This window comes from Myotis nattereri (genome assembly GCF_964212035.1).
Source record: "Myotis nattereri genome assembly, chromosome: 5".
Classification (NCBI taxonomy): Eukaryota; Metazoa; Chordata; class Mammalia; order Chiroptera; family Vespertilionidae; genus Myotis; species Myotis nattereri.
The window spans coordinates 108,397,002-108,416,358 of NC_138080.1; the positions used below are offsets into that span (position 1 = coordinate 108,397,002).

General features: G+C 61.4%; 2 protein-coding genes across 6 annotated transcripts in view; one reads left to right on the plus strand and one right to left on the minus strand.

Moving 5' to 3' along the window:
* WIPI2 (WD repeat domain, phosphoinositide interacting 2) overlaps window positions 1-2,201 on the minus strand; it is a 39,270-nt gene extending 37,069 nt beyond the window's left edge. The window contains exon 1 of one of the 3 annotated variants that reach the window (XM_081093151.1): window positions 1,918-2,201. The gene's annotated coding sequence lies outside the window, so the exon portion shown is untranslated. Of the gene's footprint in view, window positions 1-1,736; window positions 1,763-1,917 lie in introns of those variants that run through there. The other 2 variants (XM_081093150.1, XM_081093153.1) reach the window with 2 other exon arrangements.
* Window positions 2,202-10,969: 8,768 nt separating this feature from the next.
* RADIL (Rap associating with DIL domain) overlaps window positions 10,970-19,357 on the plus strand; it is a 57,286-nt gene continuing 48,898 nt past the window's right edge. Inside the window, exons 1-5 of one of the 3 annotated variants that reach the window (XR_013996098.1) lie at window positions 10,970-11,047; window positions 11,770-11,930; window positions 12,766-12,840; window positions 16,668-16,769; window positions 17,364-17,433. Coding sequence is in view for 1 of the 3 variants with exons in the window: in XM_081093155.1 (XP_080949281.1) it covers window positions 12,767-12,840; window positions 16,668-16,769; window positions 17,364-17,433 (246 nt within the window). In the remaining 2 variants the exon portion in view is untranslated. The remainder of the gene's footprint in view (window positions 11,048-11,769; window positions 11,931-12,765; window positions 12,841-16,667; window positions 16,770-17,363; window positions 17,434-19,357) is intronic. The other 2 variants (XM_081093155.1, XR_013996099.1) reach the window with 2 other exon arrangements.

Here is a 19,357-nt window from a genome sequence, read left to right on the forward strand (position 1 = left end):
TCTCCTCTGGGCCCTGCCGAGCCCTCTGCCAAGGTGGCCAGAGCCGGGGAGGCCCCGGGGGAGCTGGAGAGGCCTGGCCCAAACCTGCGGCCCCTCCGCTGTCAGGAGCTGCGGCTCCGTGGACCCCGGGGAAGGGGGGCGGCTGGAGGTCGGTCCTCTGGGGCGTTGATCTTTGCAAAGCCCGCGGGACCCTTTAGGGAATGGAGGCAGGGGGCCGAGGAGGGGGTGTGGCTGGCCCAGGGGCACGGGGTGTCCTGGGGGGGCTGACAGTGAGGCCTGGGGTGGGGTGGGGTGAGGTCCCAGCAGCTGCCAAGGAGGGCAGGGCGGGAGGAGGCCGGGGAGCACAGGGCTCTTGGACTGGGCTCCTGGGTCTGAGAGGCCCCGTGAGGGGAGCGCTGGGCTGCAGGGCAGGTCCGGGGAGGGTCGGTCCCTCTCAGCCCCACTCTCCCTCCGTCTGAGGGGACAGGAGGCACGGTCACCACAGCCATGAGCCCCGCCGTTCACGGGGCCGTGACTCCCCGTGAGAACACAGGTTCCCTCCAGCAGGACACAGTCTGCCCACGCCTGAGACCAGCTTCCGACCCACAGGACTCTGCGACCTCGGAGAGGGTCCCCCAAGGGAGCCCCCGGCCACGTGCGGCTGCCGAGGACTTGACACGTGGGCCTGGGACCGGCCCTGCACCGTCCGTTCTATTGCATTTTACTAAAGGGGCTGGCGACAGGCTGGTGAGCCGCGGCTCCAGGAGGTGCGGGGCGCAATCTGGACCCAGGGCTCCGAGGGACCCTTTGGGGTCGTCGCGCCTCAAAGAGACCGGGCGCTGGCGCTGGGGAAGCGCGAGCTACGGGTCCACTGGGGGCGGCCACGCCGGGCGGGCGGGCGCGCAGGGTGTCCCCGCTTCCAGCCCCGGGCCCGCCGCCTCTGATGGAAAGCTCCGCGCAGGCCAGAGCGGACCCGGGAGAGCAGCCCCCCGCCCCTCCCGCGCCGGCCCCCCACCTCCGGCGAGGGGTCCGCCCCGCACGGGGACGACGCCCAGGCGATTGGCCGGGAGCCCCCCGCCCGCCCCGCCTCCATCCGCTCGGGATTGGCGTCGGCGGCCCCGGCCCCGGCCCCGGCCCCGGCCCCGGCCCCGGCCCCGGCCCCGGCCCCGCGCCCGCCCGCCTGCTGCGCCCGCCGCGCCGCGCCTCCCCGGGCCGCCCCGAGCGCGTCCTCCGAGCCGGGCTGGCCTCCGCGGCCCGCGATGCTGCCCCGGCTCCCGGATTTCCAGGCGACCACGCTCGCCAGGTGAGCGGGCGGGCGGGGTTCCCAGCGCCCGGCTCTGAGCCCCAGCTCCCGGGTGAGCGAGGCGGGGAGGGTGAGTCCCCACCCGGCGCCCCGCGAGGATTGAGGGCGCTGATCCCCGGAAGCCCGGGCGCCGCGCGCAGAGGCATCGCCCCTGGTCCGCCCGCGGGTCTGTTCGCGAGGAAGGCGTGGCCCGCCCCTCCCGCCGCCGCCTCTGTGCCCCCGTCCGCCCCCTCGGAGCAGGCGGGGAAACAGGCTCAGGGCCCAGGCAGAGCAGCCTGGACGGGACGGCCTCTGCACGGGGTGAGCTCCAAGTCCCGGAGGCTCCCTTCCTTCTCCGTAAATGGTGGTGCCAGACACTCCCCGGGGATTGCTGAGCCGAGGGCAGCTCTGACTCCTAATTAAGGGGCACGGGGTGGGGGGCTCGGTTAGGAAGAGCTGGGGGGCTTGGGCTCACCTGAAAACCGCGTGAAACCCGTTCCTGAAGTTGCCCTTCAGCCCCAGGGGTGCCCGGAGGACAGGGGGTCCTGGGAATGCAGCCTGGGCCCCCCCCCCCCCCCCCCCCCCCGCCTTACTCATCCTGCCCTGCCCCTCCCCTCTTACCCTCCCCTTCTCCCCCTCTTATCCTCCCCTCTTACCTTCCCCCCAGGTCTCCGCTCGCCTCCGGGCAGAGTGGCAGGAGGTGGCTTGGAGCCCTGCTGGCATCAGTGTGAGAGTCACGTCCATGCGGCTCATGGTTGGGGGTCCCTGGGCCCTAAAGTTTCTAAGGTCCTGGTCACATTGAGCACAGCTGACCCCAGAGGCCCCTGCGGAGGAGGACGTGGGCAGGGCAGGCGGGAGCAGGGGGTCCTTCCCTCAGGCTGCCTTTCGGAGTTGGGGGGATTCTGAGTGTCTCCTTCATGAAGCTGGGGAGCGCCTGTGTGGGGACCGTGGCCGCGCAGAGGAAGGGCGTGAGGATGAGTCCCTGCCCATTTGCTCTGGGTCTGAAGGCGGGAGGGCTGGCTGCACCCATCCCGGGTCCTTAGGGCCCTGGTGCTGGTGTGAGGTGGGAGCCGGTGCGGTGCTGGCCTGAAGGGGGGGAGCCCAGGGCTGGAGGGTGGGGTGCTGGCCTGAAGGGGGGGAGCCCAGGGCTGGAGGGTGCGGTGCTGGCCTGAAGAGGGGGGGAGCCCAGGGCTGGAGGGTGCGGTGCTGGCCTGAAGAGGGGGGAGCCCAGGGCTGGGGGGTGCGGTGCTGGCCTGAAGAGGAGGGAGCCCAGGGCTGGAGGGTGGGGTGCTGGCCTGAAGAGGGGGGAGCCCAGGGCTGGAGGGTGCAGTGAGATGGGCAGGAGGCACCTGCTGTTTAACCTTCCGGAGGTGTCGGCCTCAGGGCCTTAGCTGGCGCCCTGGAAAGACAGGAAGTTGGTGTAAGTGACCGGTGGATGGGGGTGGATGGGACACAGGTGCTGCCCCTGGAGTGGACTAGCGCGCCCTGTGGGGCCGGGCGGGGCCCTGCGCTGCTCACTCCTGGCTGATGCAGCTTCCTGGTGGGGAGCCCAGGGAGGACGCGGGGTGCATTGGTGAGAACCGTTTCCACTCCCTGGCCCTTACTCCCGTGCAGTCCACGGGTTAGTCCTTAACGGTTTCGTGATTGTGTGAATTTAATACTTTAACCCAGTTCTGTCCAATAGAGCAGCGGCTGGGGGAGGTGTGGCGGGAGGCGGGGCTCACAGAGGTGGGTGCCTTGTGGGGCCGCTGTGGGCCGAGCCCGCACAGAGGCTGGGGAAGCCATCCCAGCCAGGCCCCTTTCGAAGCAGGTCCCATGCATCACCCACCTCCCCTGAGCCGGCCTGCAGGGGGGACTCTTAATCCCTGTTGGCCTTCCTGCCTCCCACACCACCACGTGACAATGGTACCACCTCCCTTTGCAGACTGTAGCTCTCAGGCCACCATTAACATTTTTAAAAATGTATTTTTAAAATTGATTTCAGAGAGGAAGGGAGAGAAATAGAAACTTCAGTGATGAGAGAGAATCATTGATCAGCTGCCTCCTGCACGCCCCCCACTGGGGGGAGGTGTGGAATTGAGCCTGCAACCTGGGCATGTGCCCTTGGCCGGAATTGAACCTGGGACCCTTTAGTCCGCAGGCCGATGCTCTATCCACTGAGCCAAACTGGCCAGGGCATTAACATTTTCTTTAATTTACATTCATAGGGGTTTTTAAAATTACAATTTTCCTTTTAATTCTTTGGACATGCTCTTCAGGAGAAATTTCTGCCAGGATGGAAATGTATGTCTGTGGTTCCTGTGAGCCGGTTACTTAGCTTCCGTGGGCCTGGGCCTCCCGGCTCCCTGATGTCCCGTGGGACCAGGTGCGATGCTTACGGAGGCTGGAGGAAGTCTGAGTGAGGCCAAGTCCCGGCAGACCCCAGTCCTCCCAGACCCCGGTCCTCCCAGACCCTGGTCCTCCCAGACCCTGGTCCTCCCAGACCCTGGTCCCCACAGATCCCGGTCCCCACAGATCCCGGTCCTCCCAGACCCCAGTCCCCACAGATCCCGGTCCTCCCAGACCCCGGTCCCCACAGATCCCGGTCCTCCCAGACCCTGGTCCCCGCAGACACCGGGGACTTGGCTCATACCAAGAGAGACTGGGGCTCAGTACCTGCACCCTCAGGTCCCACTTTCAGGGACCCTCCTACAGCTCTGTCACCAGAGGTGGGGGCACTGGGAGCCAGGAGGGGCTGGGAGGACCCTGGCTCTGATTTTGATAATGACTGTTCCGCTGACGTCCTCAGTTGGGTCCAAGCAGGAGGGGCCGTGGGGATGGTTGGGGCTCTGGTTGTCCGAGGTCAACCAAGGAACGTTCGCTCCCTCACCGGGACCCCTGGCTGCACCGAATCCAAGCCGCATCCCACCCGCTCCTATGGAGTCTAACCCGCATCCCATCCGCTCCTTATGGCCCAGGAGCGCAGGGCTGACCAGCGCCACTCCCCGCCCTCCCCGCGCTCCGTCCTAGTGAGGAGCAGACCCGGGAGAGCGCTGCCTGCGGAAGCTCAGGCTGTGCCGGGCGAGGGTGTGCGGGGCAGAAATGTGTGCAACGCGGAAGGCACGCTTCCCCGGGGACTGTTGGGAGGACGATGTGAGACATTGCGTGGACTGGCCGCAGGGCTGCCCCGTGATGGCTGGCCTGTGCGGCGGCAGGTACAGGAGACAGGAAGTGGGTTACCCAGGAGCCCGTCAGCAGCAGTGCAGACACGCACCCTCGGGTGCACAGACAGTCCCCCCTCCGGTGTCCCGAGCCCCGCACGCCGTAGGTCCTGTCCCTCTGCTCCCCACTCCCCAGCCAGGCCGCTTGGAGCAGGGGTGGGCGGGCTGTTCAAACCCCTGGGTCCCCAGGCTGGCCCGCTGCTGGGACACGCACAGGGGTGAGCTGGTCAGTCCCGCAGGGCGCACACCTGTGGGGTGCCTGTCACGTGCAGCATGGCGGTGCCCGGGTTCCTCGGCCCTGGCACCGTCCCCCGTGGCCCTCCCCACCCCTTGCTCAGTTTCCCCTTCTCTCTCCTGGGGTTTTGATTTCAGTTCTGAGGTGGCACCGGTCCAGGCGCTGTGGTTCTGCGGTTCTGTTTCCCAAGGCCGGAGCCAAGTTGCTGCCTGCCTTCCCGGAGCCCGGGTTCATGAATGACAAAGAGCCCGGGGCCAGGCTGCAGAGGGGAGGCTGGGCGCTGGGGCCACTCGCCCTGGGCTGCCCTCGCCTCGGGAGACAGACCGACAGACAGACCCCCTTTGTATGCTGGACAAATCTCTGTGGGTCCTCTGTTCTGGAGACTCGGCTGCCACCACCAGGCACCGGCCCAGCCGGAAGGAGTGGCCGCAGCCTCCCCGGGCCTGGCTCCTCTCGGACAGGAGGCCGGCTTCTCCCTGGGGGCTCCGGCCCCCGGCCCAGGCCAGAAGGGCAGGGAGAGACTGCAGGTCCGAGGCCGGGCCTGGCTGCTGGTGCTCAGCCCAGGCGGGAGGGAGGCCCTGGGGGTGTGGACAGGCGGGGTCAGCAGATGGGCCCCACCTGGGCAGAGGGGCTGTGGGCCAGGGCAGTGGTTTGGAGCGCACCGTACAGCCCTGCTAGGAGCCGGTCTGCTCCGTCCATCACCCTGTACACCGGCCTGCGCCCAGGGAGGTGGCCTTCCCACCACAGCTCGCAGCTCGGCACCCTTGGGACCGGACGCTCGCTGCTGCAGCGCCCGAAACCCTTCGCAGAAACCCCTTCACATCCCCTTTAGTCCCCGCCCCGCTCCCAGGGGTAGACACGTCCCGACTTTATCCTCAAAGCCTCCTCTTCTGGAAATTTCTAGGCACAGAAAAAATAACATTGCCCCTCCCCCGTCGTGCCTCCGGCGCCCCCTTTCACACCTTCTGCTTTTCCAAGTCAGCTGAGTGTGTGACCTTGGGCCGACACTTGTCCTGGCTGGACCCAGCCATGTCTTGGGAGCCTGTCGATTCCAGAAATTCGGAAGGTTTTGAGGGCTGGACTGTTCCCACATGTCATCTGGAGGCTGCACGACTTCATCGATGCTCGAGAGGATGGATTAATTGCGACTTAATCCATACTCCGAGAGGATGAATTATTGGCTTCTTTGCCGGAGTCGCCCGAGCACGGCTGGCCCTGCACTGGGACCGGAAGACGAAGATGAGTCAGGCCTGTCCCGTGTGCAGTGCAGGGGCGGAGGCAGACCCTGAGTACCCCGGACACACCGCGTGCCTTGTGAGGGGGTCCCGCAGGCACTTGGGGGAGGCCGGGGGAGGGCCAGGGCCGAGGCCGCTGCACGGAGGAAGGAGGGGAGAGAAGGCAGCTGCCGCCCGGTGTGCATGGGGGTGGGAGGTGAGGGCAGGGATCAGGGAAGCTCAGAGGGGGACTTTTCGACCTGCGTCCTGAAGGCCGATAGTTCCCGGCTGAGAGAGGGAAAGGGACATCTACACAGAAGAACCGATGGTGGAAGGCTCAGGCCCCCTCTCCCCGGACTCCGGATCTTCCAGCCCAGGCAGGAGCAGCCCGGCATCTTTGCTTTTGGCCTTGTGCTCGGGGTCCTCCTGGGCTTGTGCCTAGGGGACCTGGGAGTCTTCGTGTGGACCTTCCAGGGTGGGAGGGACTGAGAAGGCAGGGTTCAGGGGGCGGGGTATGGGCCACCTGTGGTCAGGGCTGCACCGAGCACTAGTCAGTGAGGCAGTATTTCAGGAGCTGGGATGGGGCCCTGTGCCTTCCCTTCCTTGGCCTCCAGGCCCACCCGCAGCCCTCCACCCTGGAGAGGTGCCCGGGTGCATTATACTAGGGTGTGAAAGGCTGCGGCAGAACCCTCCCCTCAGGACCACGGACAGGGCCGCAGAGGCAGTGGGAGGTCTGCATGCCAGGCTTCGCCCCACCACTTCCTGGTTCGTGTTTAATGTCTGCATTCCTGCGGAAAGTGAGACGCACTCTCAGCCCTGCCCACTGTACAGCGTCGTCACCAGGTTCGAGGGTCGGCGAGGAGGCGGCCAGGGAAGGCATCCGGGGGCTCTGAAGCCAGGGTGGCTCCTCGTGCCCGCCCTGTGCCCACGGCAGACACGGCTGGTTCATCCACGTTCCTTCCTGACGGGCCTGGACTCACACGCAGAGTCCTTGGCCGCACAGCGCGCCCGGCAGCCTCTACCTCCCCACCCAGGCGCCGTGCGGGTTGAATCCTGTTTGCGGGCCTTCTGAGCCCGGTGCTCGTCCCGTGCCCCTGGGGTCCTGTGTGAATAGCATCCTATCGTGTGGATGGACCAAGGTTTGTCAATCCATCCATCTCTTTCCAGGTGATTCTTTAAAAAAAATTTTTTTTTTTTATCGATTTCTTCGAGGAAGAGAGAGGGAGAGAGGGAGCTAGAAACATCAATGATGAGAGAGAATAATCGACCAGCTGCCTCTCGCACCCTCCCCATGGGGGATCGAGCCCCCAACCCGGACAAGTGCCCTGACCGGGAATCGAACTGTGACCTCCTGGTTCATAGGTCGATGCTCAACCACTGAGCCACACCAGCCGGCGCCAGGTGATTCTTAGTGAGGGACCAAGATTGAGGACCGTTGGCCTAACTCCTGTAGCCTCATCTTCAGCGTGGAGGACGGCATCTACCGTGCCAGGTGGTGTGAGCTTTAAATGGGGCGCGCTACGTGAAGTACGCGGGTGGGTCGGAAGCAGAAAGAACGCAGCGCCTGGGCTCTTTGGGGGAGCTCTCCGGGGAGCGGTGAAAAGATCGCCCGTCCTTTGAGCACTGCTGCGTGCCAGGCACCCCTGTGTGGGCTTTTGAGCCATACGATCCCATGGTACCTGCAGGCGAGGTACTATTACATCTTTTTACATAGAAGGAAGCTGCAGCCCAGAGACGCACAGTAATTGCCCCGAGGTCACACAGCAGCGAGGTGACTGTGCAGCCCTGTCCCACCCAGCTGAGCCTTGTTCCAAAGCCCCTGCCTCCCCAGTCCAGGGGGGGACTCCCCTTCCGTGCTGCCTGCCTGCCGGCATCTGGCTCCTCCACGCGGAGCCGCCCTCCCACCCCCATCAAACGCCGTGGCCGCGTGGTCACAGGACAGCGCCCTGTTCTCCAGAGAGGAGGCGGGAAGGCCCTGTCCCTCCTTGTGGGTACCTGGCGTCGGCCCCTTTAGGAGACGTTCCCAAAGTCTCAGGCCACCTCTGGCCGCCAGCTCAGCTGGAGAACATTCTGCATTTGTCTGTGCATTTCAGCTGTGCAGAGGGGCCCCCTGTCCCTGCCGGGCGGATACACAGGCCCTTATGCGTGCGCACAGTGGCATATTCCCACAGTGAAGGGAGGGGACCGCGGACACAGGTCCACGAACCTCGCCCACAGGGAGCCACGGCAGGAGGGAGGATGGAGAGTGGCCAGGCTGGCAACGTTACCGCGAGGAGGCCCGTTTCCTCACTGTAGAGAACACGTTTGCCTTCAACACGTTTTGAATAGGAAAATAAGAAAACCCCCTTGGGGCATTCAGAGCGTTTCCTTTCTCCTAAGAATGCACTTGGACTTGGTATAATAAATCCTCTTTAGACGTTAAAAAAAAAAAAAAAGGCTTAGGACTCTGTTTCCCGTGGGACCTTCTGGAAACGCGACGCTGTGGGGACAGAGAACAGGGCTGGGGAGGACTGGGGACCAGGGGACACAAGGGCGTTGGGGGCGATGAAGGATCCTGAGTGGTGACGGCTGCACGACCCTCTACATTTGCAAAACCCATGCAACTGTAGCAAAGAAAGAAAGAAATTTGTGTAAATTAGAAGGAAAATGAAAACAAAAATTAATTCACTGTCCTATTAAAACGCCTGCGCAGAGTTCACAGAGAGAGCCCAGGCCCGGGGCAAAGGAGCGGAGCTGGTGCCGTGGGCTCTGGGAACCGGGTTCTTGGGCATCTGCCCGGCCCGGCCCTGTCTCCCGGCCTGGCTTCCTCTCGCCGCCTTTGTCACTCCCGGGCATTCAGTAGCTGCCACCGCACGGGGTGGGGTGGGGTGGGAGACAAGGAAAGTTTTGTGGGGCCCAGAAATAAAGGAGTAACTGCCCAGCCATTCTGGGTTGCCATGGCAACCGTGTCATCACCCTCGAACCGGGGTGGCTGGCACGCTGGGGGCTTGGATGGTGTTTGTTAAAGGGCCAGACGGAGAGAGGACAGCCGGGCCCGGCCTGGTAACGGCGTGAGCCCCGCTCCCACGGGAGAAGGGCCTCGGCTCCGGCCAAGCCTGGTCAGCCAGCAGGTGTCCATCGGCACCGTCCGGGGGCTCGGGGCGGAATCTACCCGAGTGAACACTGGGTGTGCCTGTGTTCGTGTCGCTAGGGCTGCGGTAACAGATGACCACACGCACTTAAGTGGCTTAAAACAGCAACCTCAGCCCTGGCCTGTTTGGCTCAGTGGATAGAGCATCGGCCTCCGGACTGGAGTTCTGGGTTCGAGTCCAGTCAAGGGCACAGGCCCGGGTTGCAGACTCGATTCCCAGTGTGGGGTGTGCAGGAGGCGGCCCATCAATGATTCTCTGTCATCATTGATGTTTCTCTCTCTCTCCCTCTCCCTTCCTCACTGAAGTCAATAAAAATATATTAAAAACAAAACAAGAACAGAACTTTGGTCCCTGGCTCTGGAGGGCAGAGAGCAGGGTGTGGGCAGCCGGGTCCCGGGAGGCGCTAGGCAGCGGTTCTCAACCTGTGGGTCGCGACCATCGGAAAACACATATAGCATATCAGATATTTACGTTATGATTCATAACAGTAGCAACATTACAGTTATGAAGTAGCAACGAAAATAATTTTATGGTTGGGGTCACCACAACATGAGGAACTGCATTAAAGGGTCGCGGCAGCAGGAAAGTTGAGAACCACTGCTAAGGAGTCCGCAGGGCTGTCTCCCAGCTTCTGGCGGGCCGGCCCCCGGGGCATTCATTCCTTGGCTGTGGAAGAATCATGCCAATCCCTGCCCCGACGTCAGTGGCCCTAGCTCTGTGTCTCCCTCCTTTATGAGGATCCAGTCCCACCGGAGCAGGGCCCACCCCCTGCAGTGACCTCTTCTTCGTGAATCACACCTGCAGCAGCTCTGAGGCCACGTGGGGCCGCACTCTCGGGCTCCGGGGGTTCAGGCTGCGACGTCGGAGTTTTAGGGGACACTACCCGCCGTGTGGCACTAGTTTTGTTGTCAGGACGTGTCATTTACTGAGCCGGCTGTGGCCATGGACGTCCTCCGGGGTTGCCGTGAGGAAGGTGGGCTGGTGGGCTGGTGGCTTTGGTCTCCGAGGAGTCTGTGCTTCTGTGGGCTCCCCACTTCCAGGGGTGGGCCCCCCACCTTCTCTGTGACCATAAGCCCAGTGTTTAATCCGCCCCTGCATGGTGCTCGGACCGTGGGAGAAAGAGCACTCTGTCTGTCCTTCCTCTGAGCTCCGAGAGCACCCATCACCACCCGCACATGGTAGGTGCTCAGCTAACGCTCCCCGGGCGAGTGTGGAAAATGCTCCACAAACTCAGTTAGCTGGACTAACGTGACGCCTGCGTACAGAATGGAGGCTCCGTGCACTTTGCTGGCATGGCCCCAGCAGACAGAAGGTGCTCAATAAATGCTCCATGCACTGTGCTGGCATGACCCCCGCATACAGAAGGTGCTCGATAAATGCTCCGTGCACTGTGCTGGCATGGCCCCGCATACAGAAGGGGCTCGATAAATGCTTTGTATACATAAGGTGCTCAATACGTGCTCTGTGCACTGCCCTGCATCGAGCCCCGTGTTCTGAGCCCTGCACTCATTTCCGTTTTTGTGGGTCTTCACAGTAGTGACGGGTCTCAGGGGAGGTTTTGGTGCTGCGGTTCCCATTGGTAGGCAGTGCGGGAACCTCACCCACAAGGACCAGGTTGGAGGTGGCTTCCTGGGGGATGGTCCCCTGGGAAGGGCTGGATGGGTGGGGCATGAGCTGTCTCCCCGGAGGTGGTCACGTGGGCATATGTCACCCTTCGTCAGGCGTGCCCTTGGGGAGCTGTACTGTGTGTCAGTGACAGTAAAGAACAGCAGCACCCCGACCTTCAGCCACATTCTGTAACTCCCCGAGGATCAGGCGTTGGATAGTACAAGACATGTGATAGGGAGAGATTGGGGGCACGGGGAGTGGGACCCCCTCTTCCCACCGCAGGGGCCGAGCTCCAGGAAGGTGCCTCTCCTTCCAGATTCATGAACCACCGGGTGCCCGCCCACAAGAGGTACCAGCCCACGGAGTACGAGCATGCAGCCAACTGTGCCACCCACGCTGTGAGTGGGCCCCCGGGCGGGGCTGAGAGCTGAGGGGCACCTCCAGGTCGGGGTGGGGAGGCACTGTGTCTCTGGCCCACGCGATGCCCACGCGATGGCCACGGCCTGCTCCTCACGCCCCCGTGGCCCCAGGAGGGTGAGCCGTGGCGCTGAGCCGGCCTCTGCCTGGGCCTCTCCCGGGAAATGGCCATCACCGAGGCCTGGAGGACGAGGGTTTCCGTGGACATGGTGGGGACCGCACGTGTGATGAGGCGGAGGCGGCGGCTCGGGGCGCCTGGGGACCGCGGGCCGGCGACCTGGGGACGCGGAGCAGAGGGAGCGGCCGGAGCTGCCCCTGGAGGCGGGGGCCCCGCTGCCTGTTCCCAGGGCTGCCGTCCAGTGTGGCCGCTGGCCTCCGGTGGCTGTGGACATTGACACTGAAATCAGTCTAATGAATAAAATGTAAAATTCCTTGCCCAGCCCTGGCTGGTTTGGCTCAGTGGATAGAGCGTCGGCCTGCGGACTGAAGGGTCCCAGGTTCGATTCTCCATAAAATATATTTTTTAAAAATTCCTTTTCCCAGTGGCACAAGTTGCGTTTACTAGAAAGTGCTCCGCAGCCGCCCGTGCCTGGCGGCCCCCACTCTAGACATGCAGGTTAGGGTGTCCCCACCATGGGCGGGAGGAAGGGAGGGTTCCGGCCACCGGAACCCCGAGCCAGCGCTGCCTGCACCCCGCTTCCAGCTCTGGATCATCCCCAGCTTCCTCGGCAGCTCCAACCTCTACCTCCTGTCGGACGACGCCTGGGAGACCGTTTCCGCCTGGATCTACGGCCTGGGCCTGTGCGGGCTCTTCGTGGTGTCCACCGTGTTCCACACGGTCTCCTGGAAGAAGCGCCACCTCAGGTGCCGAGCCGCCCGCGGGAGGGCCTGCCACGCAGGGACCTGGCCGAGGGGGGTGGGGAGGCGGGGTTCCCTCGGGGCTGCTGCCAACAGCTGTTTGCTGGGCGCTTCCTGCCCTGCACGTAGGCACCCACCCAGCGCTCACAGCCGCCTGCGATGGTCGCTGATGCCCCCCTGTTACAGAGGCGGGGACTGAGCCCTGAGCAGGGCGGGGACTTGGTCAGGGTCACAGTCCCTAAGCACTGGGCTGGGATTCGAACCCAGGCCTTCTGGCCCCAGAGCCTGGGCACGAAACCACAAAGCCAGAATCCAGAGGGTCTTTAGGGGGCACAGAGTTTATTTTATTTTTTAAATAAATTTTTATTGACTTCAGAGGGGGAGAAAGGGAGAGGGAGAGAGAGAAACATCGATGATGAGAGAGAACCCCTGATCTGCTGCCTCCTGCATGCCCCCTAGTGGGGACTGAGCCCAGGCATGTGCCCTGGACCGGAATCGAACCCGGGACCCTTCAGTCCACAGGCTGACACTCTATCCATTGAGCCAAGCCAGCCAGGGCGGGGCGCAGAGTTTAATAGTTTTGCATTTTAGCCACAGAAATCTTTCCTCACTTGCAATCTCCTGAAAGCCCAGGATGTACGATAGAAATGCAGAGGGGAGGGGAGGAGGGTCCTCGGAGAGACCCCAGGCGGCCCCAGGGGTAGGGAGCCTGGCCTGAAAGCCTGGTCAAGGGGAGACGGAGGCCGAGGCCAAGGGGGTGGCTGGACAGACGGGGCCCCACCCAGGCCCTCGCTGGGCCAGCGCTGCCCGGCTGCGGGGTGACGCCGCCTTCTCTGCCCAGGATGGTGGAGCGCTGCCTGCACATGTGTGACCGCATGGTCATCTACTTCTTCATAGCGGCCTCCTACGCGCCCTGGTGAGTGCCCTGCGGCCACGCGCGGGGCGGGCTGGCTCCCTTCCTGTCCTTGTGCGAATCGCTCTGTGTTTGGCGGGCACCACGCTGACGGCACAGACAGCGCGCGGCCGCCCCTCCCCCCGCTCTAGTGCCAGCTCCCCTGTGTGTCCAGCTCTTTCCCGCATGAAACGGCCAGTGTGTGTAAACATGTGCCTATGTGACTGTCCATGCAGACAGCATACACACGCACGCACGCGTGCACACTCAGAGTTTATAAGGGAACGTTTACAGCACTTTTCTCCGACCGTAACACGGCAGGAAGGATGCTGTGCCGACGGCCCCGCAGTTTGCGATCCTTCTCCTAGCTCAGCGGTCGGCAAACTCTTTAGTCAACAGAGCCAATTATCAACAGGACAACGATTGAAATTTCTTTTGAGAGCCACATTTTTTAAACTTAAACTATACAGGTAGGTACATTGTTATTAACTTAATCAGGGTACTCCTAAGCTGGCCTTTGCTAAAAATGTCCTCAGTCTGATGGAGGTACGTTCGCTGAGGTCGACCCCTTCCAACTCTCCCATCCACACTCGTCTTGTTTACTTGTTTCGTCCATCTCCTTCCGTTCATCCTCTCTCTATGTCCACCCCCCACTTCTTCTAGCACCACTTCTTCAAAATAGACTCGCCCAGGCCGAAAACCGACTTCTGCGCATGGGCCACGAAGTTTCAATCGCACTGTCCGTGCGCGCCCGCATGTGGTATTTTGTGGAAGAGCCACATTCAAGGGGCCAAAGAGCCGCGTGTGGCTTGCGAGCCGCGGTTTGCCGACCACTGTCCTAGCGCATCGCTGGGACATCTGTCCACGCACGCACATGGAAGAGGTCGCTTTTCACAGCAGCGTGCTGTGCTCTGGTCGCTTGCGTTTATGGGTGTCTATCACATCGGGACACTCCATTCCTGCTATCGTAAGGAGTGCCACCTCGACTGTCCTTTCTTATTTTTATTTTAAAAAATATATCTTATTGATTTTTTACAGAGAGGAAGGGAAAGGGATAGAGAGTTAGGAACATCAATGAGAGAGAAACATCGATCAGCTGTCTCCTGCACACTCCCTACTGGGGCTGTGCCCGCAACCAAGGTACATGCCCTTGGCCGGAATTGAACCTGGGACCCTTGAGTCCGCAGACTGATGCTCTATCCACTGAGCGAAACCGGTTAGGGCTCGACTGTCCTTTTTTAAAAAATACATCTATATTATAAACGGCCTGTGGCCCTAACGCCGTAACGATCGGACTCACCAGGAGGTACACTGATGGGTCCCATGGCACCAGCAGCCGGGACTACATATATATATAGTATGTATATATATATATTTATTGATTTCAGAGGGGAAGGGAGAAGGAGAGAGATAGAAACATCAATTGTGAGAGAATCATTGATCGGCTGCCTCCTGCATGCTCCCGACAGGGGATGGAACCCACAACCCGGGCCTGTGCCCTGACTGGGAATTGAACCGTGACCTGGTTCACAGGTCTATGCTCAACCCCTGAGCCACACCGGCCGGGCATCACTGTCCTTGTTTGTGTATCATTGAGCCCCTGTGTGCGGACCTGTTGGCTGAATGTGATGAGGTTGCTCAGAGGCGACCTCTTGTGACTTCGGACAGCAGCTTCAGACGTCCAGCCCATCCCTGTGGGATAAATGCCGAGACTCACGCAGGCTTCTGGGCGGCAGGGAGGGGCCCGGTCGTCTGTGGCCTGTTTGCCAGCGCACCCTCCCCAGAGTGTGCCCGGTTACACTCCCCCAGCACGTCACTCAGTGTTTGGAAGTTCTGGCACGAAGAAGCCCTGAGCGTCAGGCCACCCCGTGGGAGCCCGGGGAGCCTGCAGGGCCTGAGCCGGGGTGGGCCTTCCACTCACGTGTGCTGACCGTGCACGCGTGGCTGGGCTGTGCTGGGGTCAGGACACTGAGGTTCTGTAGGTGGACGAGGGTCCGAGACAGGACAGTGGTGCCCGGTGGGACGGGCCTGTGTGCACTCGGCCATGGGCGCTCAGAGGAGGCAGTGCGCTGGCGTGGGGGCCGCCGGAGGGCTGCCTGGAGGAGGGGGAGCCACAGAAAGGTTTGTTCCATTTTTGCCCCAGGAAGCTCTCTGTTTGGCTATTCTAAACCGGGCCTTCTGTCTCATTACATCAGCTAATAAATAGGTTTTGTTTGCACATACAAAGGCGATTGTTTTTTAAACACGTCTGATGGAGGGGTGCCGTTCCTGCTGTCTGTCTGTCTGTCTGTCCCGTCTGTCTGGCTGCCTGTTGGTGCACACAGACCTGCCCAGCCTGGGCTTCTCTCCTGAAAACCCGCAGGGTTTAGGCTGTCAGATGCCAGGGAGGCAGGCGGACGGAGACTTCTAGAAGCCTAGAAGGCCCTGGTGAGGAGTACAGCGTGGGTGGGTGGGTGGGAGGCCACCGAGTGCACCAGGAGCGGCTAGAGCTGGAGGCCACGGGAGGGGCTCGGTCCACCAGCGGCTTCTCGTTGGCCGGAGCTCCCGAGGCAGCACCTGCGGGTCAGGAGCCAGGCAGCTCAGGGGCCTGCTTGGATGTGGACCGGAAGTGTCCAGCTGTTCTGTGCTCAGCTGCCGGGACAGACAGATCTGGAGTAATCCCGACTCTCCGCCCCTTTGTGGGTGGTGCCTGGGTTTCCATTCCTTATCCCTGCGGGGACCAGGGAGCAGGGACTCTGTGCTGCCCCCTGCTGGTGGCTGAGGGCACACCGGCTGTAACTCCGGGACTTAGGGCTGAAGGTCCCTGGGCGGACACAGCTTGGCGAGGGCCGTGAAGCAGGGGTGCGGTGGGTGCGGTGGGTGCGGTGCAGGTTTGTGAGCTGCTCGGGAGGAAGAAGCAGCAGAACTGGGGGTTGATTGGACGGGGGACGAGCGAGCCCGAGGCGCTCCTGGTGACCAGCGCCCCGGCGGGGAGCGGGGTGGTGGTGGAAGGGGCGGGCGCAGGCGCTGTATGTAGAGGATTTTCCGTCCCGTTGCTCTGGCTGTCCAGCTGTCCTCTGAGCGCGCTGAGGGCCGGGGCCGCACTGGGGGCGGGCGTCTGGCTCCCCATCCCGGCCTCAATCAGAAGGCCCCTGCTTTTGTTTGCTTTTATTTCATCTTTGACAGATTGGACTTACATAGGAGCTTCCTGGATACAACCTTGACTTAGAGAAAGAGTGTGGTGTTAGGGGACCGAAGGCTCTGGCCTGGGAGAAGGGGCATGGACGGTATGGGAGCGACACGCCGTGTCCGGCTGGGCCCTGGAGCTGCACCGCGGGCCACGCGTGTGCGCACGGCAAAGCCTGGCAGGCCCTGCCTGGTGGCCGTCCCAGCAGGCCCACCGTTCATTGATTGATTGACTTTTTTTTAAGAGAGAGAAAAGGACGCAGGAAGAGAGGGAGAGAGAAAGGGAGGGAGAGAGGAATACTGGTTTGTTGTTCCCCTTATCTATGCATTTATTGGTTGTTTCTTCTGTTTTGTTTGTTTGTTTGTTTATGGGCTGTTTGTTGTCTGTGCCCTGATCGGGGATTGAACCTGCAACCTTGGCATATCAGGACGCCACTCTCACCAGCTGGCTGGCCTCCTGCCTCCCCTCCGCGCCGAGACATCCGTGTGGTTCATTCCCTCTCCTGATTGCTCACGTGTCACCTTCTCTCTGTGTCTCTCCACACGTGTCCCACGAGAGTCCATGTCTCACCACAGCGGACAGATCTGCGGGGACAGTGTCCCCGGGCTGGCCAGCCACACAGGGCCCTGCAGGGCCACGCAGAGCCGGCCGGGGCCCCTCAGACTGTGCCCTCGGGTCTCCGCAGGCTGAACCTCCGGGAGCTGGGCCCCTGGGCCGCCCACATGCGCTGGCTGGTCTGGGTCATGGCCTCCGTGGGCACCGTCTATGTCTTCTTCTTCCATGAGCGGTAAGCCGGGGAGGGGGACCTCCGGGGGGGTGAGGGGCCCTCAGGGCTCCAGCAGGGCCTCCTTCCTGCCCCTGGAGGGAGGACACCCCAGGATGCCCCGGGGGCTTGAGGGCACAGCTCTGCCCGGCGTCCCGGCGCCCAGGCCCGTGGACAGCCACAGGTCCACAGCTCCCGGTGGGTTCCTAGGCCCACTGCAGGGTGTCACGTGCCACCTGCCGTCCCCAGGCTGTGCTGGCAGACACGGAGCAGCGGCTCTGAGCCCTCGGGGCCCCGTTTGCTTCCATCTGCCGAGCGACACGACGGAGTCACTAGTCAGGGACAGACGGGGCTATAGAAGCAGAAGGAGTGACAGACGCCGGGACCTGCGGGGACCGCAGTGGGTGTCAGCTGATGCAGCCGCTCGGGTCCTTGGACGGCGGCTGCTTGGGCCCGGGGACCCAGGTGCGGGGTCGAATGGTCATGTCTGCCCCGGGCCTGATAACGACGGGGAACGGAGTCTCAGAGAGAGGACGAGTCCTGCCCGAGGTCACCCCTCTGCCAGCGCCCGCGGGGGGTGGGTGACGGCCGCACCCAGGGCGGCCTCTCCTCCTGCAGGTACAAGCTCCTGGAGCTGCTGTGCTACGTGGTCATGGGCTTCTTCCCCGCCGTGGTCATCCTTTCGATGGTGAGTCCCCCCCACCCCCCCACCCCGGCCTGGGGCCTCCGTCTGCCTGGGGAGCACCCAGCCTGGCTCGGCGTCGTCACCTAGAGCCCTCGCCTCTGGCAGGAGGGGAAACCGGGGCTCAGTGTGCCCACGTACCCGCCTAAGGAGGCGGTAGAATAGACAGGTTAAACCCTGAGGGCCTCTCCTCTCTGAGCCTCAGCTGCCCCATCTGCTAAATGGACACAGTAAACTCACCCTGCCCGTTACCTCCCAGGCCACAGAACGGTATCACTACTATCACTGTTAATCCCCACCCAAGGTCATGCTGATTGATTTTAGAGAGGGGGGGGCGGCGAGAGAGAGAGAGAGAGATAGAGAGAGAGAGGAATATCAATGTGAGAGAAACATCGACCACTTGCCTACCCTATGTGCCTGACCGGAAATTGAACCTGGCTGGGAATCGAACCCACCACCTTTCAGTGCTCCAACCGAGCCATACTGGCCAGGCCAGAGAAGGGTATTATTTTAAAATTATTATTATTGGCAGATGTTACAATTTTATGAAGTAAAATCTAACAGGGTTTTGTTTTGTTTTTTTAAATTTTATGGCTCCCTCTTCTCGAGGTTTGTAAATATTGACCTGTATTTCCTTTTATGGTTGACTTCTCATTTCTAATCCTGTCTATGGTGAGGCCCCCCGGAGGGTCAGCAGTTATTTCATTTACCTGCCACTGAAAAGCCATTGAAAAACGCCCCTCTTTTCCGATGTTAAATTCAGGGTCTGTTTCTCAAATTCCAGTTCTGTTCCAGCGATGGGCCCATTTTGTTTTTAATGTTTTATTGATTTGAGAACGAGAGGGAGGGAAAGGGAGAGAGATAGAAACAGCGGGGAGAATCATCCATCAGCTGCCTCCTGCACGCCCCCTACTGGGGATCAGCCCAAGACCTGGGCATGTGCCCTGACCGGGAATTGAACCGGGGACCTCCTGGTCCTGGGTCGACGCTCAACCACTGAGCCACACCGGCCGGGCGGGCCTGTTTTTACACTAACACCAAACCGTCGCCTTCTGCAGCTCTAATCGCATTCGAACACTCGGCAGTGAGGGCCTGTGCCATTGGTCTTTCCTGACCTGTGTTCGTGTTTATAGGTTAGCTTTCCCCAGTTTATTTTTATTCAACCAGTTAACGACCACACATCCAAAACGGAACCATCCCCACACGCCACGATATTTTGAATTTAATTAGAAAAATCAATTTGCAATGAACATTATACAAATAAATATATGACTCACAATTTGGGTGTTCTTGAATATGTCCAGCTGAAAATTCTCACGAAAAATGACTTTAAAGTTGGTCAGGGCTGCCCCGTAGGGAAAACACTTTTTTCATAGACGCCCGTGGCGTGTGGGGCGGGTCCCCCGCTCGCATCTACAGACGCTTATGGCGGACAGAGGCTAATAGGCATATTTAAGCTACATCTCTTAAGTTATGTAATATCTACCAAATCACATGTTACGTACTTAAATATATCCATGTACGTACTTACATTTGTATAGCAAACGCACATTTAAATACATGCTCACTGCAAAGAATAGGCCTCGTCCGAAAGCATAAAACAGCAGCAGCCCCTCCCTCCTCATGCTGTCACGGCCATGAACGGTTTCCTGTCTGTCTTTCCCATTTTTAAATGTACACGCGAGTCGGTGTGGCCATGCAGACGTGTTGACTTGTTGGCTTTCCTTTTACAAAAATGAGATCGAACTATACAGACACCGGCAACGTGCTCTCTCGCTCTGCACGATGCCGTGGGCGCATGTCTGTGACGGTCACGGGCAGTGACCCCTGCCCGTGCCGCTGCCGCGAAGGGGGCACGAGGTGGCCCCTGGAGGCCCCGGCGCCCGGGTGCTGAACCGCGTCGGGCGCTGGTGACTGTCATCACGTCACT